Genomic DNA, 27,819 nt, shown 5'->3' on the forward strand with positions numbered 1-27,819 from the left:
TGTATTTTTAGTTTAAAATAGTTTCTTATACGATTACTAATATCGTCATAATCTAGGTTCCAATCAATTTGCCTCACTAGTTCCTTCGGATGGAGAAGAAGATTTGTCAGATTCAGACAACGAATCTGATTCAATGGATTTTATGTCGCCTTGGGGTAAAAGAATCCTCCGAAAGAGACAGGTTAAACAACCAACAAAGGCTAACAAAATGGATGAACAAACCACACGTCGTGGGAGGGGAAGAGGCTGTGGGAAACGAGGTGGTCATGGCTAATGGTCTCCAACAACCTAAACACTAAGTCAATTGAAGCAAAAAATTGGATTGTAACCTGCATTTAATGTACCCTTTCTTTCTACTACTTGTAACTTTTTATAAACTGTATGACCTCGTGTGCCTATATCGATTTTGATTTTCTTAAGTAAAAAAAGTAATATTGTCGTAATTTTTTTTATATTGGTCTCTTATACTGTTTCTAATTATTTAGATATCATATCATCATTATTTGTTTCCACTAAGATTATCAGGGTCGGCCCAGACCTAAAGCCCAAGAAGCAGATGCTTTAGGCAGCAAATTTTATATGTATATTAAAGGACATCAAATTCTTAGAAATATCTTGTAGTCTAGTGGTGTTAGGTGTATCTGAGGGTATTTGGTTAGGCCTGGGTGTTCGGCTAAACCGGGTTGTTCGGATCGGTTTGTTCAGTTTGGAGAAAATTTGGGTTTTTAAAAATTTCACCGAATAGACCCGAATTAAAATTCGGTTCGGGTCAGTTCGGTAGTCGATTTGTTTGGGTCGGTTATTAGCTAGAATTAACGTTCCAAATTTGAACCATACAAAAATTTATCCGGTTTATTCGGTTTTTTATTTCGGTTTACATAATTAAAAATGAAAATTTACAGTTTACAAATCCAAACCTAATCAAATTAACCATTACAAATAAATAAAAGCCCAACATACAAAGGAAATTATGAAAAGCCCAACAAACAAAGACAATTATCAAAACCCTAACTTATAAAGGTAATTATAAAAAGCGCAAAACACAATTATTAGCCCAACCCAATAAAATATTAGGGTTTTGACAGTAATGTGAGCAGCCCCTTCACGGTTGCGACTCCAGGTGTAACGGTGATGGTAACAACGACGACAATCTCCGATGATCTTATTCCATCTTTAAACAAGGTTGTGTTGTGTTGGATCCCAAAACCCTTCAAATTTTAGAAATCGAAATTGCAATTAAATTTAATGTTTTGTATCCAATTTATCATCTAGATATTAGCGATTCGGAAGAAGAATTAGAAGCAGTATCAACGAAGAAGATCGAAAGAGCTTACCTTTACGATTTCTTCGGTTGAACTTCTGTGAAAAAGAAAAGGGGTTGAAAATGAGGAGCGTACGGAGATGAAGTGATGAAGTAGAAGAGAAGAGAAGAGATGTTTGGGTAAGAAGATCTTATTAAATTAGATACAAAGTCGAAGAAGAACAAAGAAGTGACCTCTTTGATTTCCTTGGTTGCAGCTTGAATTTCTTAAATGACGAGGGTAAGAAGATGTAGAAGTGTTGATCACGATGAAATGATGAAGGAGAAGAGATGAGATGATGTCTAGATGACTAGATCAGAGATGAGATGAAAGATTATTCTCTATAAATTGCATGAGGCGGAGGCTAAGAGAAAGAGAAATGAAATTAGGGTTGGTTAGACTTATATAGGGCAGCTTAATAGGCTGCTAAACCGAATTAACCCGATCGGTTCGATTACCGAACTGACCCAAACCAACATCCGATTGCCAAAATTAATTTTGTCGTTCGGTTTCGGGTTACTCGGTTTATGCCGAACTCCCAGGGCTATATATGGTTGTTGGTTTGAACCTTGGCAACTGAAAATATTAACAATTTTTCTATTTTTATATGTACTAAATGGGCATCAAAATTTTGTTGGACTTAAGGCATGATTAGTGTTTGGGTCGGCCCTGAAGATTACCAACACGAAATAAAATTTAGTTGGCATAGATCCAACGTGAATATATTTTGTTACGAAGTCTAACAACAAAATTGGAATTATTTTCGGTTTAGAAAAACATCAACACTTTTTTGTTTACGACTTACTAAAATTAGGATTAAATTGTCAAAATAGGCAAAAGTAATTCGCAAAACTGTCATACTAAATAAATGAGGGCGTTTTCATAAAACTAAAAAAGTAGAAGGTTTCTCTTGGGAAGTTTTCAATTTTCCATAGCAGGTCTAAACATGCTCATTAGCGATTCTTTCTTATATATTAAAGCAGATGTTTAAAGTGCTCACGTTCGCTCTCAGAATATGAGCGGACGTTTTTACCCCCTTTAATGAAATTACCTAATTTAATTCTTTTAAATTTTTTACTTTTCATTTTTTTATAAAGTAATTCCAAAAATTTAAAAATATATATACATAAATACAGAATTATATTTAATGGGCTTATTGTTGAAATTATTAAAAAAAATTAGCCCAAAAAAATACATCGTCATATGTAAAACCCTAAAAACATCTATGTTACAAACAGGAAAAAATTGGATAATACTGGGTTTTGCCCTAATTCCTAAGCTATAAATACCGAGTCTCGACCACACAATAATCATCCAGTTTCTTTTTTCTAATTAGATAGTTTTGATATTATGATTTTTTATATAGCTACAATCTTTTTTATGAATCGAGTTGTTTTTGTGTGTTTGTGTTTTATTGGTGTTTATATAATATTACTAATTTGCTTATTTTATTTTTTGAGTTCCATGTTCGTTTGATTGTGTCAAATAAATAACTTTTGGGTATCATCTAATCATGTGTTTTATGTTTGTAGGTAAATCTTCATGAAATATATTGAAAAAGATGAAAAAGAATAAGAAAAATGCCGAAACAAAAAGGTAAAGTAGTCTCTTAAGTTCATGTCTTTTTAGTTGCGTTGGTGTCGATCCTCATCTTTAATGGTGTTTGTGTATGATTTTGCAGGTTTGGGTTTATAGAAACATCATGAATTGGTGCATGAAATAAAAGCAAAATATTTAATTAATAAAATCTCCAAAAGATATTAGGTTTTGTTTCATCTTGCGAAAATTTACTCTCTTATCTAACTATGTTTTTTGTTTTATCTTGAATTTATTTATTTGCTTTTCTTTTTGGCTCCTATAAACCCTAGCATATATATATTTTCTTCCAAAACACATTGAATATATTTTGAAATTCAGGGACTAATCATGAGTTGTAACATATGTCTTTTTTTTAACCTTTTCAGATTTTTTCGCTAAACATGTTATATTTTTTCACGATCCTATGGATGTTCTCTGTCTTCTCGGATGTTTCTCTGTATCCACTGATTCGAAATCATGGTCAAACCGTCTCTGATAGGAAGATTAATCTGGCTTGGTTCAAATCGAGAGCCAAACTGATTGACTTGCATGTCCTTCATAAATTCAAGCTCTACGAGACTCTTTCGGTAAAAAAATCTCCTCCTCTTTCTCTAACTTTGGTATGATCATGATCTGAAATTATGTGAATCTTATAGATGTTCAAAATCTCTTTTTAATTTACTATTGATTTGCATCAATATGAATCTTATTTTTTCGGCAACTGATTTACAGATAATTGCGTTGATACAATGATAGTTAATGGATTTTTTTTGTGTTTGACATTATTGCATAATGAATTCATTAATTTGCCGGTTTTGGATTTGAATTCTCTTTAAGGTGGTTTAGTTTAATTCCATGAATCACCCTATTAGATACTACTAAATTTCCGTCAAAACATTCGAGCTCGAGCTTTTGATTTCGAAATAATACAGGGTTAGAGTCATTAATTTAGATTTAGCAGAGAACTAAAAATCGTCTCTCTTCATTATGAAATAAGATTCAATGGGAGTTTTGTGCAAGGAGATGAAGATTATTTGCACAGAGATTAACTTAGGAGATTAAGATAATTTGCACAAATAATATTTTGTGCAAGGTTTTGCATAAGGAGTCTCTTAATAGAACAATGTGGAATGTTGGCTTCTTAAAATCATCTTGGTTTCATTGACTCCAGCGCGTGAGCAAATCTGAGAATAGTTCGAGTCAAGATGGAGTAGCCTCTACTAAAGTGAAGAGGAAAAAGGTCAAGGTGGTAAGTGGGCGGTTGTGCAGTAGCTAAAGTTTTTCTGGTGGAAGAAAAATAAAGAGTTTGAAAGAATGACTGCTGAAGAAAGATACTTAACAAACTAATAAAGGTTAGTTAGGAGAAAAGAAAATACATTGTGTTACTGATTTAGACAAACAAATACGTGTTGTTATCTCTTATGTTCGTGTTTATATCTGTTATTTTCGCACGCTCGAAAGAAAGAGGAACACCTTATGGAGAAAATGAAGAAACTGGAACCTTCAGAGTCGGCGGAAAAGACACATGACCCTGGAACCAAATCTCTATTTGGTTCTAATTTTTTCTACAGTTTTATTCTGTTGCTTCATGAAATTTTTGTGGAAAATTCTTGATTTCCTGATATGAAATCATTATGATTTGACTTTGAAGTTGGTGAATAAATTGGTGGTGCAAAATTTTATTTGATTAGAAGAGATGTGATGAGAACTAAAGCTTTAGGAGGATTCTTAAGATTGATCGAAGGGACTACAATGAGTTAAATTTATTTGAAGATCCTACAAGGTATACAAAAGAAGAAATGCACAAACTGAAAAGACGGATGATTGTAGGGAACGGGGAGTCTGGTGGGTTTAAAGCAAGCACAACTTGCTATGGAATCATTTGTAAGTCCCTTTACTACCACTATTCGTTTTACTTTCTCATTGTTTTGGAAGTCAATGTAATGTTGTGAACTCATGGAGAAATGTTAATTCTTCTGGTGCAGGGTTTGTGAGATTCTTAGAGCCTTATTATATGTTCGTGACAACAAATAAGAAAGCAAGTGGGTGAGATCTATGGCCATGCAGTAAATGATATAGCTGAGGGTCAAATGATCATATTTTTCCATAATAGTTATCGTGTATAATATTTATATTCTACAAATATCTTTTTGAATGTGAACAACAGCTTTTGACGTAAATACTTAGTATTTACAAATTTTAAAATATTAGGATAAATATTACAAATGTGAAAACTGAAAAAAAGAAGGAAATTTGTATTATCATTTTTAGTTTAATACTTTTAAAATCGAGGTAAATATTACAAATGTGAAAGTTCAAAAAAATTATATGTATTATAGTATTTTGTTTAACATTTTTTAAAAGTTGAGATAAATATTAAAAAAAAAGTTTAAAAGGGGAACTTATATCGTCGTACATTAGTTTAAATCTTTTAAATATCTTTTCTTCCGTTTTTTATTAAAAACATATTGCACCGAATATTTCAAATATGTTAAAATACCCGAATATGTTTAGTGAGCTTATCTTCGGAAAAAAACAAATTGGCCCGGTATAATTTACACCGTCATATGTAAAACCCTAAAACTATATGTTACAAATCTCTATAAATATAGGTTGTCATTCATGAAAAACAAACATAACAGTTTATTTTATGCATATTCGTTATGATTTATAGTTTTGATTTGTACCATAAAGTTGGTTCTTTCTATGATGCATCATCTCATAGATCTTTGCTTATTGTTGATCGACGACCTCTTAAACGAGGATTATAGCCTTTTTATTTGATTCACCCATAAATATTGAACCTAATTTGTGGTATATTTTAAGCAAATGAATATTTTTTTAACTTTTTAGTTTTTTTTTAATTACTAATTAGTTTAAGTTATATTTTGATCTGATAAAAAGTATTTGTGGGTCTTCCCACGCGTCAGACCCAAAAAGTATTAAAGGGGTCAGCTGACCCCTCTAAAATTCTATATTTGCATTGTAGCCCTTTAAAATTATTTTGTTTTTTCCCTTTTTAAATTACAAATTAGTATGTAAACCTTTTAAGTTTTATAGTATTTTTCTTCTACTTTGTCTTTTGACACTATTTCTTACTTTTTTTTTTTTTTTTTGATTCATCCATAAACATTGAACCTAATTTCTGGTATTTTTTTAAAGAGATGAAGTTTTTTTTTTAGGTTTTTAGTTGTTTTTAATTACTTATTATTTTAAGTTATATTTTGATTCTATAAGAAGTATTTATGGGTCCACCGCATAGGCAGACCCAAAGAAGATTAACATTTGCATTATAACCCTTTAAAGTTTATGATATCATTTATATTTTAAGTTATATTTTAATCTTCTTAAAATTACAAATTCGTATGTAATCCTTTTACGTTTTATCGTATTTTTCTTCTACTTTGTGTTTTGACACTATTTCTTACATGTTTTTAAATTTTTTTGTTTGTTTCACCCATAAACATTTAACCTAATTTCTGGTATTTTTTTTAAAGAGATGAAGATTTTTTTTTGAGTTTTTTAGTTGTTTTTAATTACTTATTATTTTAAATTATATTTTGATTCTGTAAAAAGTATTTATGGGTCCGCCGCATAGGTAGACCCAAAGAAGATTAAAGGAGGTCAATTGGTCCCCAAAGTTCAACATTTGCATTATAACCCTTTAAAGTCTTTTAAAATATTATTTTATATTTCTTCTATTTTGATCTTCTTGAAATTACAAATTCGTTTGTAAATCCTTTTTTTTTTTTTTGGGCATTTGTTAACCCTTTAAATTACAAATTTGTATGTAAAATCCTTAAATACTTCAAAAGATGATCAAAGTTAAAGTTATTTTAAAATTTATTTGCATTATTTCGTTGAATGATGTGGTAGAATTAGTCTTTGATCTTAAAGATTTGGTCTTGAAGAATACACATATATAATTTGCAAGTTTATATGGGATTATTTTGTAGATATATTTATGTAAATATAAAAAAATGTTGGAAACTTATTTTTTCCTATGATTCCAGTCGGATGATTGAGTGGTTATGGATAGCGCCACCAAAATATTTCATAACTTTGATGTTTTTATGAGTTACAATTGATGTATAAATCATTTATAATAAGTACGTTATGTTTCATCGTTTGTAATAAATTAGGCACACATTAAATTCTCTAAGCTATGTCTAATATTAGTAAATTACTTTTCGTTTTGAAAATCGTGAATTAGATGATTGAGTTGTTATGGAGATCGAAAGTGTTGAGCTATTTTGGTGTTTTAAGTGTAATAATTTATGGATAAAATGTTTGTAATAAGTTTGGCAACTTTTAACTATGTCTAAGATTGGTGATTTTACTAGCAGTATAAATAAGCGAGATATTATCATAAAAAATCGCTCTAGCGGTTTGCATAGTATAAGCGAGCTTCATCTGGCTTATTTACCTTTGCAATATCCTCTTTTGTTTCCGTACGGGGAGGATGGTTTCTGGTTAGTGATGGAAATCGGATTTGTTGATACGAGAGGAAGGAAGAGAAAAATGGTCACTATGAGAGAGTTTTGATGAATAGAGACGATGCAGATTTTATGCTAAAATATTCACAAAAAGTGTGTGATGATGATATAATTTAGTTGCTCTAGTTTCTAACTTTATTTGTTGAATATTTTGTGACTATACGATCTATTGTATTACTGCTCCAACTTAGCCAATTTAAATTCGTTTGTACTGATTGCCAAGAGAAGGTATTTTAGTATTAAAAATTTTCATATGTGATTAGTAATAATGTAATATCTTCGTAAAAATACTCTTTTCATATTGATTTCTTTACCATTTTGAATTTCTTGATTTCATTTTAATATACGCTAAAAACCGATTTCGGTTTTGTATTACTAATCAAACACGAAATACAAGGCATAAACTAAACGTGAATATTTTGTTACGGAGTCAACAACAAAATTGGAGTTAATTCAGTTTTGACGACTTACCAAAACCAGGATTAAATTGTTCAATACGCAAACGTCATTCTTAAAACTCTCATACTAAATAAATAGTGGGCGTTTTTGTAAACCCGAAAAAGTAGAGGGGTTCTTTTCCGAAGTCTTGTAATTTCCCAGACCGTCGACGACAAAACTCTACACATGTCCATTAACGTCTGGATTTCGATTGTCAAGAAGTTTTGTAAAACGCAAACTCCGATAATCTTTCTCTAATCTCCGATCGTGTTTTCTTAGTGAGATGGCGGAAGAGAAGGTAAAAGATGAAGCTATGCAAATAATGGGAATGTTTCAAATTCTTCCGAGACTTGTCGTCTTTGATCTCGATTATACTCTCTGGCCTTTCTACTGGTAAAAATTTCTTGTCTTTCTTCATTAATTTCCATCCCCAGTTTTGTGTAATTTGTTTATCAATAGAATTGGTATCTAGGGTTTGCTTTTTTGATGAATGGGTATTTTTGTGTAGGATTGTAATTTGAGGAAAGTTATAATCTTTGATTAGTTTGAATGTTTCAGTGAGTGCCGTTCGAAACGAGAAATGCCATCTATGTATCCACAAGCAAAGGGTATATTGAGTGCTTTGAAAGAGAAGGGTATCGAAATGGCTATTGCTTCGAGATCTCCTACTTCAGATATTGCTAACACATTTCTTGATAAATTGAACATTAAGCCCATGTTTGTGGCCAAGGTTCGTTTTAAACATCTTCTTCTTTGTTGTTGTTGTTGTTGTCTCCTTATGTCTCTCTTCGATGTGGTTCACTGTGTTAAGCAACTCTTTTTTCTAGTGATTGTGAGGTAACCAAATTGATATCTGTCATAAGGGTAATGCTTTTGGGATTGTTTCAGGAAATATACTCAAGTTGGAGTCATAAGACGGAACATTTTCAGAAGATACACACAAGAACGGGAGTGCCGTTTACCGCGATGCTCTTCTTCGATGATGAAGACCGAAACATTAAATCAGTTAAACACAAACTACTACTTGAGCGTACATTGCATAGTGTGGATTAATTTCTTTACTTTGTGCACTAAGATTGAATCTTTTATGTGTGATCAATTAAACAGGTTTCGAAAATGGGAGTGACAAGCATCCTTGTTGGTGATGGGGTTACGCTTGGAGCATTTAGACAAGGGCTTACTGAATTTACTCAAAATCATAATAGTATCGAGAAGAATAAACAGGTTTGGCGTGACAAGTATTCTGGAAAGCCTACATCATCGGAGACAGACAAAGATTAACATTCATTTGTGAGAGTTATGATCCATTGGTGGACACAAAACATTCTCGAGTGTTGTATCACCATTTTTAACTACAAGTAATTTACTCGGATATGTTAAGATTTGTATTGAACAAGAAAGATTAATCTAGACTAAAAACATGCTCTTCTCGAGAAAATGCAGAAAACATTGGATTGACTTCTATTTTTTTTTTGTTAACAAACACACTTCAAATTGGTTTTTCTCTCTCTTCTCTCTCTCGCATATTTGAGAGAGAGAAACCGTTTGATGTTCTGCCGTCCGGTAGAAATCCGGTTTATTTTCGACATCCATCGGCTCTTTCATCGTTGGTTGGTTGGCTTTGTGTCTAGCATTGTCCGTATCTTTTGCGGTGATGACTAGCTTTCTTCCGGCATAGGTGGCTCCGATTAGCACCTTTGGCCAGCTCTATTTCTGGCATAGGTGGCTTCGATTAGCACCTATGACTGGCTCTGCTTCCGTATTCTCGGTTTCGAGATTGTCCGGCTCTATCTCCGATGATTCCACTTCTCTCCGATGGTGTTTGGTCCATATTTTTCTTCTTCCTTGTCTCTTTTGTTTCAATTTGCTTTGGTTTGCTTTGCTTTGAATTTTTTTTACCTCTTTCTTTTGATCTGAGATTGTTATTCATTAGCCTCTCTTGTATAAGGGACTGATTTCGATCTTTATGCTTACCGGATTTTATTTTTGAAGATCGACTTGCGGTACTGGTTTGATGTGTTTCTTTGTGCCTTTGGTTTGAGGATGAAGAAATTGGAACTGGCACTTTTCTTTTGCCAAGGTTAATTGGAGTGATGGACATTTTAGTTTTTAGGTTCTAACGGTGATGCCTCTAAGTTCATTTTTGAGATGTCTCGATGAAAGATTTTGTTGGAGAATCGAAGAGGAAGTTCTTCTTGGAGTCTTAAACCCTTGCATTAAGAACAAGATCAACTTACCAGTGATAAATTTATCATTACATTGTCTCATGTACGTTCTTGTTTTTCGTAACAAATAAAGCTATGAAAAGTAAAATTAGGAATTGATTATTCTTCTCGGTTTTGAGAAACAAATATTAAGTCACATTTTCCAGTAGGTTGATAATACCCTCACAACAAAACCTCTGTTTATCATCACGTTTCACTATACCTAAGAACACCTTTCTTTCCCCACGCACAACCGATTTAAAGGGAAGAAAACAAATCTTTTCCATCACCAAATGAATGAGTCATGCGTGCAATCACAATTTGAATTTACATATGAAGCCGTCCGTTCCCATTAGTTTCTGTCCTTGATCTTCTTGTGCCCGGTAACTCCTCATGTTTCGCTTCTGAACCAATTTTGTAACCTCTCTCGACCGATTCAGCTTCTAACGGCAGCTCGTCTAACGTCTGTTTTAAACCATATCAAAAAGACACATTTTAACAAGTTAAATTGCAATTTCTTCAAGATAAACCTTCAACTTACCCGATTAGCCTGCTGAAGAATGCGAAGAGTCTCTTGCGTGCGTTTCCTCTTTATCGCTAACTCATCGGGCTCTTTCAACAGTTCTTCAATTAAGTTCTCCCTGTCCCATCCACCAGATTTAGTTCATATAAAAAAAAAGACTATTCACAAAATCAAATGGGAAGCACATGGTTTCTTTCATCACCTGTAAAGCTTCTCGATGAAAACATTGTGCAGCTCACGTTTCGTGTAATTTACCTGTGTTTTATTCACAATTATATGGAATAGAGTTATTAGTCCCCTCACAAAGAATCGACCCACACTAAGTGTCATCAATGACCATAAGATGTTTGGCTAGACAATCAGAAGACTAGAAGAGTGGAACACTAACCAGAAAATGCATGATTGCTTTTGGGACCAAGTCCTCGACATTCTTCCTTACAATGTCATAGTAGGATTTCAATAATAGCTTTGTTATCTCAATCTCAACTGACTCCTGTTCTGAATGAGTTTCAGATGACTTCAAAATAGTTGGAGGCTTCAAAACAAAACATTATGAGATGAATAGGTAAGTAAAGTGACAGTATTGGGCAATATGAAAAGCCTGAGAAGGCACAAGATTCAAACCTCCTTTAAATAGATTGTTGACAAGTTCTGATACACTTCTTGAGTAGTTTCGCTGAATGGTTTGTTTAATAGGTTGTTTTTAGCAGCTGCCTGACCATCACTCCCCCGAAAAATTGATGAGAAACCACTCCAGCTTGTGCTTCCTGATTAATTCACAATCGGTCAAGAATACTACATTCATATTCTAAACAGAACATTGAATTAAGAGCAGACATGTATGCTTATATGTAAGTCGTATCTTAGACAAAGAATTTTATCATTTCAGTCCAAAATCATCTTAAAACCACACGTTCATTTATCTGTGCATACATGAAAGACTGAAAAATAAATGTGATAAGACCATTACCAGCTGGTGCAGGTCTTTCAGCATCTGCTGCAGTTGGAACTGCCTGTAAAAAATGTTAAGTAATTATATTATAAGAAGTCTCTAGCTGCATATCTGTACTCGCTTCATGGGCTTTCAGAAGCAGGGCCAACTACAAATATAGTAAGGAGATCAATGTAACAGAGTCAAATACATAACATAACGCATGACATGCCTGATCAGTGATGATTCCATTAGCTTGTCGGCCGAGAAAAGATCGGGTTTTTATTTGACTCCCGGAAGAAGCCGTCCTCTCAGGCTCCACAGTATCCTAGTTGTCATCAAAGGGAACATGTACGAAAAATTTCACAACTCGCAAAGAGAAACATAAAGCAAATATTAATTTCGCTGAGACTATTCCATACCCTTGGCCGCGCAACAGGATGCGGAATCCTAGAAGATTTGACTGTTTGCATTGCTTGCTCCACGGCTTTAGTTCCCCCGATAAAATTTGGGTGTGAGGTGTTTATATAATCCATCTGCAAATGGTAAACTTAAATATTTTAAACTAAATTTAAAAGAGGCACTAATCAATAAAATTGAGAGTAATCAATTTTCTTGAACTTAGAACATGGTCCTACTCCACCAGTGTGACAAAAAAAAAAATCAGTACGCAATCTAAGTAAATTTAATAATACTGGCCATTAGATTCATGATTGTGTGGATCTTAAATTATCCATACATACCTCCATTTCAATAAGATCTCGGATCATTGCCTGCGAAGGTTCAAGACCTTCTCGCAGAAAGTTCCCAATAACCTCATCCATGCGCTTTTGCAGGACTGGAAACCGCTGTAACTCTTTCATCATACACTGATGACTAATCTGTACATAATTTTTCAATTTAAAATTCATGGTCATGTAAATCAACAGTTAGCATCATAAAGAAACGCAAATAAAAATAACACCTTTACTAGCTCATCGAAGATGAACCTAGCGCACTGAAGGCTGGGATCTAATAAACGAGATATTTGCCTCCTGACAAGAACTTCAAATGGAACCTATGCAGATGAGAATGAAAGCAAGAGATACTAATCAGAGTTGCTGTAAAAGTAAAAAACTCAAGCAAAATAAGTATGTGGAAAGAACAGATAAGCAAAAAAATGCTCCCACATGCTTAGGGATATAGATAAACCTACATCTGGAACAAATAATGCAGATCTGGGACCAGTTGCATTTTGTATTGCAGTCCGAATATCATCAGCTGTTAAGTCTTCACATGGATCAACCTCCTTCAGAGCAAATTGAGAGAAACTAATGAGTTTAAAATCATTAAACCCCTATCAAGTAGCACTGACAACATCAGTAGGTAAAGATCTCTATACAACAGAGAATATTCAGATCGATTTTGAGTAATACAGATCAGATGCTTGAAAGATGGACGGATATGAACTAATATAAACACTGACTATATTTACAACTGAGCATAGTTCTACTCATACAAGAACTGCAAACATGCCACACTTCCAAGAACTGAAAACCTGAAACGAACTGTCTGCCTTCCGTGCAAATAGCCCCACTAACTAAACAAAGATATCTACACACAGTGATTACCTAACTAAGATATAGCCTAATGCTTAGCGAATCAAATAATATCTTATAAATAGAAAGTCATTCATACGAGTATAGGTTTTATATCAATAGCAACAAAATGAATCTCCTCCATTGAAGAACACATAGGTGTATAGGTTCTATATCAATAGCAACACAATGAACCTCCATTGAAGACCACAAATGATATCCCAAATTAAATTATGAAAGTATTACCTAACTAAGATATAACGTAATGCAAAACTTGGAAAAACAAAATAAAAGGCAGTTATAACTGAGTGAAGATCAAGGAAAATTATAAATGTAGCAAACCTCTAAGCTCTTAACAAATACTGATTGGAAAATGTAGAGAATTCTTGCTCCACCCGAGAGCTCAGATGTTGACATTTCTTTACTTTTCCCTTCCAGGGTAGAGGAGTATGCTGTTATAAATAATTAAGCCATGGTGAGGACCAATACCAACCTAAAAAGTATAAACTAACATCCATTGTCTAAACTGAAACAGAACCATCTTCAGATATTACCTTCGCAGTATTTTGTAATAAAACTGAGGAGAAGAGCTCCTTGACCACCCTATGAATTTCGAAACAGTTATAAACCAGAGTAAGCTGTAAGTTAAATAGTCACATGTTGTAGGCATATTTTATACGGAAATGAAAGAGCATATCTAGATATTTAGAAAAAATTTGTCAGAAATATTTCCCTACATATCTTGACATCTTCAAACACTAACTCTATAAATTACCGATAGTTTGTTTAACTGAAAGTAATCAGAAAAGGCTCCCAAGAATATCAAGAAGAGGATCACAAAAATGAATAAAATTATATTCAAATACGAAAACTGAGCAAGAAATCATACAACGCAAAAAAAGCAAATAGCAATGCCATCATTGAGAATGGATGGTATATATAAGGCTAAAACTGGCCAAAACCCACATACCCTAGACTCTGTTATATCCCCATAGCTCTCATACTCCTTTGCTGTAGCAAACAATGCATTGTTGATACGTGACTTTAAACTAGGAAGCAGTGCCTTGATGTGTTGAACAAGGACCTGCAAAGAAGGGAAAAAGAACTAGCTCCCATCAGACAGCTCATAATTTTAGTAATAATATTACCAGCTATGAAACTTATGAGATGCCATCTTTAGAAAAAGGACTACTCCATTCACAGAAAAAGAATCCACCATATGAATCAACAACAATAGTGAGAAGATGTCGCTGAGTTTTTCAAATATATACACACTAATGTCCTACAAAGATCCTAGCTCCTCCTGCTAAATGAAATAAGAAACATGAATGTTACATACAAAAGCCAATTTATTGTCTCAATTAGAGACACATCGGAAAATCCAGAAAGTGTATTCCTTATGACACTCGTGTCTTGACTGCATAACAAGATAATCATAACAAAGAAATTAGACGATCTCAAGACTGCAGATAATACCTGATTTAATTTCTTTGCCAGTTGAGGGACACCCAAACGATCTGTGAGACCGCTGTAAACCTGTTTATTAGAAAACAAACCAAAACAGAAGATATAAGCAGAAGAGTCAAGGAAACGCTATCAGAAAACAAATCGAGAGAATGATGCAGTCTTACTGGACGACTACGAAAGAACTTTTCCTCTGCAACAAGAGCATCCTTGATGCTACGGTTCATCAAAATATCCTGTTAAGGAATTAACACCCACATTAGTTATTGCCTTGCGTAGAGGGCAGTGGCCACATAGTAAGAGCAAACGAAAAATGAATATAGAGTAGAATGGTTTGGTAACACTAAAAAAAAGGTCTATATTACAGGTAGTATCCAAAGGGAAAAGAAGAGTCATAGAGATACAAATTGTGATAGCAAGAAATAAGACACACAAGCACAAAAGTAGAAGTGGTCACAGCTCATAATGGTAGGACAAGAACAATATACATCATAAGTAAACATGCGTAAATTTTTTGAAAAACAGGGTTTACCTCTTGACTACGATTTACAACTCCCACGTATCCAAGTCGAAGAGGAATTGTTTTTCCCAGAAGGTGATTCCGAGCATCAGTACCTCTGTCCATAATATCCAACTGAATCAGAGAGAAAATAGAGCAATCGTGAGAAATAGAGTAGTTTGCCATCACAGCTAAATCTAAAGCAAACTTATGAGGAGAGAAATAGCACCTTTGTGATTACACCTATGGTTCTATGACCTGAGAACAACAAATTCATATGCAAAACGAAATGTCACTATGTAGTATACCAATGAAACTGATAAATTCTCAATCGACTTGCTTCCAAAGACTCACCATCAGGATCAGCATTTCCTGCGATTTGTAATGCATCTGAATTTGCTAAATCAGTATTAGCAGGGCTAACAGCAAGTATCAAGCAACTAGGTTCCTTAATGTAAGTCAAGATCATCGTTCTTATACGCGCTTCGATATCACTTGGCTGATCACCAACAGGAACCTTAGTGATACCAGGAAGATCCACAAGACTAATATCCAAAACATTAGGTGAAAATATCTTCAAACCAATCGGAATATCTGATACACCTTTGTTCTCTCCTGATACTCTATTAGTCTCCGCCTACAAACAAATTGTCATATTCATACAATTAGACGATCATCATCAATAGATTCTATGACGAACTTAGAAGAAGAGAATGAATAAACAAACCTCAATCTCACGGCGAATCTCAGAGAAATCGTAGATACGTCTAACAGGATCGTGGTGAAGAAACTCGCCCCACTCTTCATCGGATCCACCATCAGAGCTAGGTTTCGTCTGAACAAGCTGGAGACGGAGAGGTCGGCGCGTGCAAATATCATTGCCACGAGGAAGAAAGTCACGGCCGACGAGAGCTTCTAGAACGCTGGATTTGCCACTGCTTTGACTTCCGACGACAGCTACTTGCGGAAGAGCGATCGTCGATTGACTTCCTAGCTGAGCGAATATGTCTTGGAGCTTGTTCACAATCGGAATCACGGAGGAGCCTAGTGGCGTTACGGCGGAGGCCGACGACGGAGGGAGATCGTCGACGGACATTGATTTGATTCGATCTAAAGATGGAAGTAATTTGAAAAAGGGGTTAGGGTTTTGAGTAGATTTGTTGCAAAGAGGTTAAAGAAGATCTTTCTCGATCACGCGCCGATTAAAGTAAATCAGAGTTAATAATATCTCTAAATATTTGTGTAATTTTCGGAGTTATTTCTTTTTGAGAAATTATGTAATTTTATGTTATTTTTTAAAGGATAATATATCATCTTATTTGAGATGTAGATTGCACTATTTTTTTAAGGGAGATGGGAGATTTGCAAAACTATCCTTATTCTAATAACCTTTTGTAAAAATGTCCTTTCCTGAAGGCCATTTTAAAAACTGCCCCTTTTAATATGGCAAATGACTGTCTTACCCTCTGAATGATTAGGTTTCACGTTCGTTTCACAAACTTCTTCGTTTTGGCACAAACTTCTTCGTTTTCCTCTCCGATTTCACTCAAAATCGCCGGCGAATTTTCTCTCCGATTTCACTCAAAATCGCCGACGAATTTCCTCTCCGATTTCACTCAAAATCGCCAACGAATTTCCTCTCCGATTTCACTCACAATCGCCGACGAATTTTCTCTCTGAGAAACCCCAAAATCGCCGACGAATTTCCTCTCCGATAAACATGTTCTTCGCTGAAGGATTCAGATCATTTCTCTACGACGCAAACAATCCCCAGAGATATCGATAGATCCGACGGTAACCGTTTTTATAATCGATTTTATAGTCGATTTTATAGTCGATTTTATAGTAGATCTGACGCTGTTTCATAACATGTTTTGCAGATGGATTCAGAGAGTGAAATCCTTGCATTGCCTGAACAAATCTACAGAGAAGGTGAGGAATCTATTACACTGGGAACCGTTCAACAATACTCGGATTGGAATTTAGTTAGTAAAGTAGAGGAAGCTTTAGGCGAGTATTTATTTCAGAAGATTAGAAGTTCGTTTCTTGGTCCTCTAGTTGAATTGGGACCAAAAATGAAGGCTAAGAAGGGAATCAGATTTTCTGGAAAAATCTTTCACTATCTCATGCAGCAGAGAGTGAAAACAAAAGGATCAACTCTTTGGTTTAGAGTTGATTCTCAACCTATCCGTTTCTCCTTGAGAGAGTTCTATCTCACAACAGGTAATAAAGTTTTACAATCGTTTTTAAAGCTTAATTAACTGTCGTAGAATGATTTACAAGGCATTTGCATAACTGTTTGCGTAGTTTACAATCGTTTTTAAAACATAAGTAAGTGTCATAGATAATTTACAAGGGATTTTAAAAGCTTTTAAAAGGGGTTTACTTCATTAACAATCGTTTAAGAAGCATAAGTTAGTAGCATATAATGATTTACAAGGGATTTTAAAAAGGGTATGCATGGTTTACAACCGTTTTTAGGCATAAGTAACTAGCATAGAATAATTTACAAGGGATTTTAAAAGCTTAAAGAAGTGTTAAACACGTTTACAAGGGATTTTAAAAGCATAAGTAAGTGTCTTAAAACGATTTACAAGGGATTTTAGAAGTGTTTGCATAGTTTACAATCGATTTTAAAACATAAGTAAGTGGCATAGAATATTTACAAGGGATTTTAAAACCTTTTCTAAGGGTTAAACATGATTAGCAATCGTTTTTTAAGCATAAGTAAGTTGAATAGAATGATTTACAAGGAATTTTAAAAGCTTTTAGAAGGGTTAAACATGATTTACAATCGTTTTTAAAGCATAAGTAAGTGTCATATAATGATTTACAAGGGATTTTAAAAGTGTCTGCATGGTTTACAATCGTTTTTAAAGCATAAGTAAGTGGCATTGAATGATTTATAAGGGATTTTAAAAGCTTTTAAAAGCTTTTAAAAGTGTTAAACATGATTTACAATCGTTTTTAAAGTATTTACTATAAAACCTGTAATAATAGTCTCTACACTGTCTTTTGTTCATACAGGAATTCAATGTGAACCTGTTCATAGGGAACTTCGACGAAAGGGAAAAGATCCTGTAAAAGAACCATACTTTTGGGCTAGTAAAGGATCCTATACTCTTGGTGATCTCGAAGATCGATTGTTTTTAAAACCTAAGGAAGGTGAACCTGCTGTTGAAGATGAAGAAAAGTTGTGTCTTGCTGCAGTAGTGTTGACTGAAGGAATTCTTTTGACACCATATGGAAAAGAGAAGATACCTTTGCCAAGATTGCAGCATGCTTCTGATTTTGAGATGTACACAGCCCAACCGTGGGGTAAAGAAGCATTCAGTGTTCTATCAAATTCAATTCTGAGAATGGACGAGAAAACTTGGGCAAAAGAGAAATATGATTTGAGAGGATTTGGACTAGCGCTAACAATATGGGTGTTGAGCGCAGTTCCAGCATTTGGTGCAGCATATGGAGTTAAAGATAAAGAATTCCAATCTGAATATCCATTGATATTGAAGTGGAAAAGCACTACTACTCCAGAGTTTTTCAAGATCGTAAACCTTGTAAATGATGTTTCTGAGGTAAGCTTTTGTCTATTTACAGAATTCTTTAAATGGTTTTTAGATTTGAAGTTCTGCTTTCTCAAGATTTGTAATGTTATTGTATCTTCGCAGATGGAGGTGAATACAATTATTGGAAACCCAGAAGAATTCAAGTCTTTAGTTCCTGATTTCCACACAGACGACATAGAATTCCAACATATTTTGGGACTTGTTAATATGGGCTACAGATTGAAGAAAACTGAATGGAATACAAGATGCGTTGATGTTTGTGCTGCCCTTGAAGAAGTAGGTCAAAACAAAATCAATAACAAAATATCTGATAGCGAGAAGCTTGACAGGATTTTGACAATCCTTGAAGATCTTAACAAGAGAGTCGAGATGATTGAGAGGATTTTGGACATTAGAATGGAGGAAAAGAATAATCAGAGATCTGAGGAAGATGAAGAAAGAAAACAAGAAGATGAAGGAGTAGAAAGACAACCAGAGGTAATTGTAAATGTTCTTTAAAAGCTATTTGAAAGGAAATGTTTTACAATGTATTTTAAAGGTTAAATACGTAGTAAACCTTTACAATGTACTCTTTTTTTTCGCAGGCTGAAGAAGAAGGAGGACTAGAAAGAAAAGCAGAGGTAATTGAAAATCTTTACAAGCTATTTTAAAGGTCTACTAATTATATTAATGATTGACTTATTGTTTTTATTTTGTTGCAGAATGACAACGAATCATTTGAAGATTCAATCCGAGAGCCAAACACACAGAATGGGAGCTATCCGGGTGATGATGAAAACACCCAACGTGATGTTGGTGATGAAGTAGCTGAAGAATCATCAAAAGTACAGTAATTTATATCTCTAAAAGTCTTACAAAAATGATTAGTATCCTTTTTATAATTTTACATTCTGTTATCTTTTCAAGGATAAGTCTCATACTCCACGATCCTCTACACCAAATTTCAATAGGATAAGAAGAGAGTTAGCAGAGGAAGAAATGAGGTTAGCATTTAAAAAAATTTGTATTATCTAACCAAGTGTTTATAATATTTTTTTCAAATCTTTAAAAGTTTATCTTTCATGCAACTTCAGAACAAGAGAGTTAAACCAAGTGTTCATGCTGAGGATAATCTTAAAACAAGAAAACAGGTTAGTATTTGCAACAGTACTGTTTTTAAAATTTTTCAATTGTCTTGTTATGATATTTACAAGGGATTTCAAAAGTACTTTTAATTGGTGTTTTTTACTATTCTAGGTGCCGAGAAAGAGGCAGAAACAAGTTGATAGTGCTGATGTTGATGTTCCAACAAGGAAAGAGGTTAGTATCTAATTTATTATGATTTTGAAAATTTTGTTTACAAGGTATTTTAAACATCTGTTTTTTTTATTCTTTTTGATAGGCAAAGAGTAAGAAAAGGAAAATTATTGGTAATGATGGTGATAACGATGATAATGATGGCGACAATGATGATTTTCAGCCCGCTCCGCAAAGAAAGAGTAAGCGGGGTACGGTTCCTTCCATTCATACCCAAGCACCTTTCACAGCTGAGAAGAAGAAGCATCCAATTTTGCATCCATTTGCGAAAGTTGATGCCACAAGACTTGAGAAATTGGCTGAATGGAAGAAGTCAAGGAAAAACAAGTGAGTTTTGTTAGTAAGATAGAGAGTTCTTTTTAATAATGGAAGAAGCATCATTGTTGACTGTTTTGTTGTTGTAGGCCACTATCAATCGCGGGAAATATTGTAGATACAAAGTGGTTTACAACCCTAGAGACGCCAGGAAAAGCAATAACAACAACGGTATGTCTAAAAATCCTTGTAAAATTGGTAACCCATGAATTACATATAGTTTTTAAAGCATCATTAAGTTATTTACAAAAGGGATTTTAAAAAGGGTTACATGGTTTATAAACAATTTTAAAAGATTAGAAAGTGGTAAAGAATGATTTACAAGGTATTTTAAAAAGGATTTACATGACTTGCAATCGTTTTCAACGGATTAGAAAGTGGTAAGGATTGATTTACAAGGGATTTTAAAAGATATTAAAAAGGGTTTAATTGATTAACAATCGTTTTAGAAGCAGAACTTAGTGGCATAGAATGATTTACAAGGAATTTTAAAAGCTTTTAAAAGTGTTTAACTTGATTTACAATCGTTAAAAAGCATAAGTATGTGGCGTAGAATGATTTACAAGGTATTTTAAAAAGGGTTTGCATTTTTTACAATCGTTTTTAAAGGGGTTTTCTAATATGATAATTTTTATTTTTGTTGTGTTTAGCATGTTGATGCAGCTTTGGAGTTGATGAAAACGAGGAAGGAAAGCAATCCAGAATTATTCAAAAACAAATCAGTTGTATTTGTGGGATCGTCTTTCTTAAATGTGATTGATGAGTCATACATGGAGTTTTTGGATAACAAAGAGGGATTTCAGTTTCAGTCTGAAGAAATCAGTAAGCTGATAATAGAGGAAGAAACCAAGTGCGTATCGGTTCCTTTCTGTATCAAAGGAAAATGCTAGGTTGCCTTACTCATCCACTTGGAACAGAAGACAGTTTGTATATGGGAATGTGCACCTTCTTATTTAATAGAAGAAGTCAAGAAAAAATATGTTGCTGCCTACTCTATAGCTATGCCATACATTGTTCGGAACATCCTCAAAAAAGAAGACATGGATGTCTCTCCATTTAGCATCAAAGTCCTGACCACTTTTCCTCAGGTAACTTCTTTAAATATATCATAGTCTTAGAAATGAATATTCCGTAAGTCTTGACTTCTATAACTTCTTTGCTTAAGTAATTCTTTTGGTTTTTGGTTGTAGGCTCCTAGAAATGAAGAGTCTGGTATCTATATGCTGAAGTTTATGGAATGCTACTCAATGTATACCAGCCATTCAAACTTTGAAGGGAACATAATTCAAAACGTTAGGAATAAATTGGCTGCTGACATCTTCACTGAATTAGGGTCAGTCACTTTGTAGAAGTAGCAGACTTCTAATCAAAAAGTAGTGGAGTATAAGATAGATTTATCAGCTTTTGTTTCTTATTTCATAAAACTTTGTCATTTGAATATTTTATGAACATCTGTATGGAACAAGATTTATGAAGTTTATTTAGTTCAACTCCTGTTTTACAAAATTACTGTATAATGGTTGTTTGGGTTAACAGGTGCTTTGATTTGAATGGAAAAGGACTTTAAACATGTTTTTAAACAGGGTTTTTAAACGATTTACAAGCTGCTTTATAAGGATTTTAAAAGTGTTGAAAAAGCTGCAGTAGCGGTTATTATGAAAAAAAATTACAATCGTTTTTAAAATGATTTACAACCGTTTTTAAAAGAGATTTACAAACGATTAATAAGCTGTTTTAAAAGCGTTTTAAAAGTGTTGAAAAAGCTGCAGTAACTGTTATTATGAAAACATTTACAACCGTTTTTAAAAGAGAATTTCAACCGTTGAAAAAGTTACAGTAATGTTAAACACTGTATCTGTTACTAATTGGGCCTAGGCCTGTTATTTAGAAAAACAAACTGTTTTAGTTTAAAAAAAAAACTAAAAGCCCAAAAAACACTAAAGCCCAAAAATTCACTATAACCTAAAAACAAATTAAACAGGGATTGGCTGCTGACATCTTCACCGAATTAGGGTCAGTCACTTTGAAAAGATTTACAACCGTTTTTAAAATGATTTACAGCCGTTTTTAAAAGAGAATATCAACCGTTGAAAAAGTTACAGTAATGTTAAACACTGTATCTGTTACTAATTGGGCCTAGGCCTGTTATTTAGAAAAACAAACCGTTTTAGTAAAAAAACACTAAAAGCCCAAAAAACACTAAAGCCCAAAAATTCACTATAACCCAAAAACAAAAAAGGAAGGAAACCGTGAAAAGACAACAAAAAAGTAACCCAAAAAAAAAAAAAAAAAAAGAATACAAACTGTCGTCTTCGTCTTCTTCCTTTCAACAATCTGAAGAAAATCTGATTATCCAGCAAAAAGGAAGCAATTAAAGGTAACTAATTTACGAAACTGAAGTTTAACATTTGGGTTTGTTCGATTTTTGCCGAATCTCTTTTTTGTTCTAGCATTTCTAGGTTTTTCGGTTGAAAACGAAACAAGTAAAATAGATTGATATTTGGGATTTTGAAGGAGTGTTGGAAATTGTTATATAATTTTGATAGATTTATGTTTTAAAGTTTGATATTTGGGTTTCAAAAACCTTCAAAGAAGATTTCAAATGCCGATTAACTTCTCTGTTGTAGCAATTTCAAAGTTTTTTCGTTTTGAAACTTCAACAGTAAATAGATTGATGTTTGGGTTTGTGTTTTAATTTATAGATCCTCACTTAATTTATGGGTTACCAGTTGATTGGAGTTGGTTTGGAAAAGGGTTTTTTGTTTCTATTTTCAGCAGCTGTGTTCTTTGAAAAGGATTAAAATTTTGTTTTTGGAATGGTTTCAAAACGGTCTTTAAAAAGGATTATGGAGTAATGACTGTGTTTTACAAGGATTTTTAAAGTCTTAAAACGACTTGTAATAACTTTAAAAAATGGTTTTACAAGGGTTTTTAAAGTTCTTTAAACGACTTGTAATGACTATGTTTATGTTTCGAAAACTACAAATGCATAATAGATTTACAAAAATGGTTTTTAAAACCATTTCAAAACTGTGTTAATTTAATGACTGTGTTAATGTATTTAATCAGGTTTTGAGAAATATGAGTACAAAGAAACTGTTCTTCCCTAAAAGACTGTTCCAACCAGGCAGCGAAGTAGATAATATTACAAGGGTATCAAAGCATTCATCCTTCAAAATTGTCTCGACTGTCAGGAAAGCTTTAGAGCCGATAGAGTTCAACACATTAATGGACACATTCTTGGGTCCTATAGTGGAATTCGCTGAAATGGACTTAGCATTTTCAAGCCATATCGTTCATCATTTACTCCAGAGAAGAATACTAACCAACAATGACGAATTGTGGGTTGTATTTGCTGATCAACCTATGCGATTCTCCCTGAGAGAGTTTATCATAACAACTGGACTTCCAATGGATGATGCATCAGGAAGCAGTCCAAATGTGAAGAGAAAGAAGAAAGAAAAGTGGTGGATAAAAGATAATCAGACTTTGAAGGGAAAGCAGAAAAAAGATGTGTGGATTAACAAGGAAATGACTTTTTTAGATCTTACATATGTTTTGGAAAAGCGTTCCAAAAAAATGCAGCCAGAGGAGAGACTGAGATTGGCGGGTTCGTTACTAGTGGAGGGCATATTGCTAGCTCGAAATCCGACTACCATGCTGCCAATTGAGAATCTGAAGAGAGCTACTGATTTCGAAGAGTTCTGTAAGTATCCATGGGCGCAGATTGTGTACTCATATTTGGTAACTGAAGTGAAGAGAATCGGTAATGACTATTTGTTAAGGAAACAATATGGTCTATTTGGATTTGTTCAATCAATTCAGATATGGGCATTATCATCGGTTCAGAAGTTGGGAGAAAAGTTTGGCATTAGAGATGAATCATCTAGTGGAAATATTCCATTAATTCTCCAATGGAGATCAACATCGTCTCCAAGTGCAAAAGCTATAACAATGATAGCAGATGGTGACAAGGTACATTTTCTTAGCTGTGGCTTTTTTTATGTTTTAAACACTGTTTATAAATAAAGAGTATGTTTTACAATAGTTTTTACAATCAAGTTTTAAAAATTTACAAAGGGTTCAAAGCAATTTAAACTATTTACAACGGATTTTAAAAGGTTAATTAAGAATTGTGCATTATTTTTACACAGTTTGGAATTTTGTTTATTTTTGCAGGTTGAAGTGACACCAATAGTTGGTGTTCATACTCATGAATACGACCACTTGGTTTCACAGAAGAATCCTGAAGACAAGGATCTGTTGGATGTTTTTGATCTTATGATCAAAGGATATAGAATGAGCAAGAAAGATTGGTGTCAGGGATGGATTCAAGTGGAACAAGGACATCAAGGAAGAATTGATCATGTCTTGAAATCTGCAATTGAAACAGTTGTGCATCAAAGCAGAAAAAGGAAATCAATGTCCTTTGGTGAGAAGGTAAAACTGGTATATGAAAATTGTGAGGTTCTTAAGAAGAAAGTTGGAAGGCTGGAGGGCTATTTAGGCATCGAAAGAGTTCCTGCCAGTTATACTAGAGAAGAACAAAAAGAAGAGGACGAAAAAAGGAGCAGGAAGAAGAAAAGCAAGAGGAAGAAGGAAAAGAAGAGGAATTAGAAAAGGTATGTGTTTTTACAAGGGATTTTAAAAGCTTATAAATCGTGTTTTAAAGATTTTTAGCCGTTTTTAAAAGATAGGCAGTGTTAGATATGTATTTACAAGGGATTTTAAAGACTTCTTAATGGGGTTTTAAAAGATTGAAATTCGTTTTTAAAGGATAGGCAGTATTCGATAAGATTTTACAACGGATTTTAAAAGCTTTTTAAAAGTGATTTACATGAGTAACTTGTAGTTATAAAACTTGTTATTTTATATACAAGTTGAATACAGAGGCGACGAAGGGACAGAAAAACAAGAAATCCCCAAACAAGGCGATGAAGAAATGGAAGGGGAAGAAGAAAAGCAAGAGGAAGAAGGAAAAGAAGAGGAAGAAGAAAAGGTATGTGTTTTTACAAGGGATTTTAAAGACATCTTAATGGGGTTTTAAAGATTTAAATTCGTTTTAAAAGATAGGTAGTGTTCGATAAGTATTTACAACGGATTTTAAAAGCTTTTTAAAAAGTGATTTACATGAGTGACTTGTAGTTATAAAACTTGTAATTTTATATACAGGTTGAATACAGAGGCGACGAAGGGACAGAAAAACAAGAAATCCCCAAACAAGGCGATGAAGAAATGGAAGGGGAAGAAGAAAAGCAAGAGGAAGAAGGAAAAGAAAAGGAAGAAGAAAAGGTATGTGTTTTTACAAGGGATTTTAAAGACATCTTAATGGGGTTTTAAAGATTTAAATTCGTTTTAAAGATTTAAATTCGTTTTAAAGGATAGGCAGTGTTCGATAAGTATTTACAACGGATTTTAAAAGCTTTTTAAAAAGTGATTTACATGAGTAACTTGTAGTTATAAAACTTGTTATTTTATATACAGGTTGAATACAGAGGCGACGAAGAGACAGAAAAACAAGAAATCCCCAAACAAGGCGATGAAGAAATGGAAGGGGAAGAAGAAAAGCAAGAGGAAGAAGGAAAAGAAGAGGAAGAAGAAAAGGTATGTGTTTTTACAAGGGATTTTAAAGACATCTTGATGGGGTTTTAAAGATTTAAATTTGTTTTAAAGGATAGGCAGTGTTCGATAAGTATTTACAACGAATTTTAAAAGCTTTTTAAAAAGTGATTTACATGAGTAACTTGTAGTTATAAAACTTGTAATTTTATATACAGGTTGAATACAGAGGCGATGAAGGGACAGAAAAACAAGAAATCCCCAAACAAGGCGATGAAGAAATGGAAGGGGAAGAAGAAAAGCAAGAGGAAGAAGGAAAAGAAGAGGAAGAAGAAAAGATATGTGTTTTTACAAGGGATTTTAAAAGCTTATAAATCGTGTTTTAAAGATTTTTAGCCGTTTTAAAAAGATAGGCAGTGTTAGATATGTATTTACAAGAGACTTTAAAGACTTCTTAATGGGGTTTTAAAAGATTGAAATTCATTTTTAAAGGGTAGGCAGTGTTCGATAAGATTTTACAACGGATTTTAAAAGCTTTTTAAAAGTGATTTACATGACTAATAACTGTGTCCTGGCTTGTATTTGGGAACTTGTAATTATTTATACAGGTTGAATACAAAGATCATCATTCTACTTGCAATGTTGAAGAAACAGAAAAACAAGAGAATCCCAAACAAGGCGATGAAGAAATGGAAAGAGAAGAAGGAAAAGAAGAAAAAGTAGAAGAACATGATGAATATAATGATGCTGCAGATCAAGAAGCGTATATAAATTTGTCAGATGATGAAGATAATGATACTGCACCCACAGAGAAAGAATCACAACCTCAAAAAGAAGAAACAACAGAGGTCTGCATTCCTTAATTGTTTAAAAAGACATGATGAAATTGTCAAAAAATAAAAATTTGTTTTGATGTTTTGGTTTACAGGTTCCAAAAGAAGAAAACGTAGAAGAACATGATGAACATGATGAGACTGAAGATCAAGAAGCATATGTAATTTTGTCAGATGATGAAGATAATGGGACTGCACCCACAGAGAAAGAATCACAACCTCAAAAAGTAGAAACAACAGAGGTCTGCATTCCTTAATTGTTTAAAAAGACATGATAAAATTGTCAAAAAATAAAAATTTGTTTTGATGTTTTGGTTTACAGGTTCCAGGAGAGACCAAGAAAGATGATGAAGATGTTAATCAAACACCACTCTCTACGCAAGAAGAAGAAATCACCCAAGGACAGAGCAATCGTAAGTTCTTTTTACATTCACAGATGATTTGCCTTGATAAACAACTTCTAAATATTTTTTTTTGTTTTTGTATCAGTTCAAACTCCTTTGACGCCGGTCATGTTGAGTCAGGAAGTAATGGAAGAAATTGACCTAAAAGTTAAAAAATGGGCGAAAAACAAATTAATAAGAGATCTACTATCGTCACTTGAAGAAGTAAGTTAAATTACATCATTGTTTTGCTGCAAAAGATTTTAATTCTAATCATTTTGGAATTTTTACATTTCAGATTCTTTGGCCCGACAGTAAATGGCAAAAAGTCGAAATTTGGGATATGTGGGACGAGAAGAAATACAAATTAGCATTAAAGAAAGCAACGTTACTCATTCATCCTGACAAACTGCCTCGAGCTCATCCAGAAGTGAAATACCTAGCTGAACAAATCTGCAAGATAATAATGGTTAGTGTTAAACTCTTCTTTTGTATAACGATATATCTTTAAAAACTTGAATATTATTGTTATGCAAAAAATAACTTATAGGTTGAATTTTATTTGCAGGTAGAGAAGGACAGAGCTACTAAGGCAAAAATGGATTTAGTTCTTTAGACTCACTTATTTCAAACATGTTTATTTTACTTTTGTTATTTGGAATCTATGATTGTACTTGTATTTTAATTATGACTGTCAAATCTAATCAAAATGCTTTACTAATGTCAACTGTTTATGGTTTTATAAGAATTGTCATGATTTACAAGTGATTTTAAAGGCATAAACAGCTTACATGGTTTGCTATCGGTTTTTAAGGATAATAAAGTGGTAAAGCATGATTTACAAGAGATTTTAAAA

At 33.4% G+C, this 27,819-nt stretch overlaps 2 protein-coding genes, 1 long non-coding RNA gene and 2 pseudogenes across 9 annotated transcripts; 4 read left to right on the forward strand and 1 right to left on the reverse strand.

Annotated features, from left to right (window-relative positions):
• Positions 1-7,914: 7,914 nt before the first annotated feature.
• On the forward strand, positions 7,915-9,277 carry AT2G14110 (Haloacid dehalogenase-like hydrolase (HAD) superfamily protein). 2 transcript variants are annotated; one of them, NM_126983.4, is made up of 4 exons: positions 7,915-8,206; positions 8,372-8,543; positions 8,702-8,818; positions 8,921-9,247. In NM_126983.4, the coding sequence occupies exons 1-4, from the start codon at positions 8,097-8,099 to the stop codon at positions 9,092-9,094; spliced, it is 573 nt and encodes a 190-aa protein (NP_179027.2). In that variant the 5' UTR covers positions 7,915-8,096; the 3' UTR covers positions 9,095-9,247. The 2 variants fall into 2 exon arrangements, with proteins under 2 accessions (NP_179027.2, NP_001324622.1); NM_001335414.1 differs by having other exon boundaries at positions 7,932-8,206; positions 8,702-9,277.
• A 10-nt stretch (positions 9,278-9,287) lies between these two features.
• AT2G14115 lies at positions 9,288-10,131 on the forward strand. The gene has a single exon (NR_140632.1). It is a non-coding gene; the product is annotated as an other RNA (long non-coding RNA).
• DRP3B (dynamin related protein) lies at positions 10,032-16,355 on the reverse strand (the record flags this gene model as incomplete). 4 transcript variants are annotated; one of them, NM_001161044.1, is made up of 21 exons in its annotated part: positions 15,739-16,200; positions 15,366-15,648; positions 15,241-15,269; positions 15,045-15,146; positions 14,680-14,748; positions 14,525-14,584; positions 14,019-14,132; positions 13,603-13,651; positions 13,391-13,500; positions 12,992-13,081; positions 12,667-12,756; positions 12,436-12,528; positions 12,215-12,352; positions 11,894-12,007; positions 11,704-11,799; positions 11,511-11,553; positions 11,165-11,307; positions 10,929-11,075; positions 10,743-10,795; positions 10,559-10,658; positions 10,032-10,482 (listed from the first exon to the last, which is right to left on the reverse strand). In NM_001161044.1, the coding sequence occupies exons 1-21, from the start codon at positions 16,105-16,107 to the stop codon at positions 10,345-10,347; spliced, it is 2,430 nt and encodes an 809-aa protein (NP_001154516.1). In that variant the 5' UTR covers positions 16,108-16,200. The 4 variants fall into 4 exon arrangements, with proteins under 4 accessions (NP_001154516.1, NP_565363.2, NP_565362.1 ...); NM_126985.6 differs by lacking the exon at positions 12,992-13,081 and having other exon boundaries at positions 11,511-11,549; positions 11,700-11,799; positions 12,667-12,759; NM_126984.4 differs by lacking the exon at positions 12,992-13,081 and having other exon boundaries at positions 10,055-10,482; positions 12,667-12,759; positions 15,739-16,355.
• Positions 16,356-16,891: 536 nt separating this feature from the next.
• Positions 16,892-21,537, forward strand: AT2G14130 (annotated as a pseudogene; the record flags this gene model as incomplete). Its single annotated transcript has 13 exons — positions 16,892-17,234; positions 18,039-18,586; positions 18,680-19,054; positions 19,162-19,197; positions 19,279-19,401; positions 19,484-19,560; positions 19,629-19,707; positions 19,814-19,876; positions 19,959-20,200; positions 20,278-20,359; positions 20,839-21,010; positions 21,149-21,276; positions 21,379-21,537.
• A 1,732-nt stretch (positions 21,538-23,269) lies between these two features.
• On the forward strand, positions 23,270-27,579 carry AT2G14140 (annotated as a pseudogene; the record flags this gene model as incomplete). The annotated part of the gene is made up of 12 exons: positions 23,270-24,163; positions 24,368-24,716; positions 25,069-25,187; positions 25,361-25,480; positions 25,673-25,792; positions 25,966-26,091; positions 26,356-26,595; positions 26,676-26,822; positions 26,903-26,993; positions 27,070-27,188; positions 27,262-27,432; positions 27,532-27,579.
• Between the last annotated feature and the right edge of the window lie 240 nt (positions 27,580-27,819).

Source organism: Arabidopsis thaliana, chromosome 2 (genome assembly GCF_000001735.4).
Source record: "Arabidopsis thaliana chromosome 2, partial sequence".
NCBI classification, from domain to species: domain Eukaryota; kingdom Viridiplantae; phylum Streptophyta; class Magnoliopsida; order Brassicales; family Brassicaceae; genus Arabidopsis; species Arabidopsis thaliana.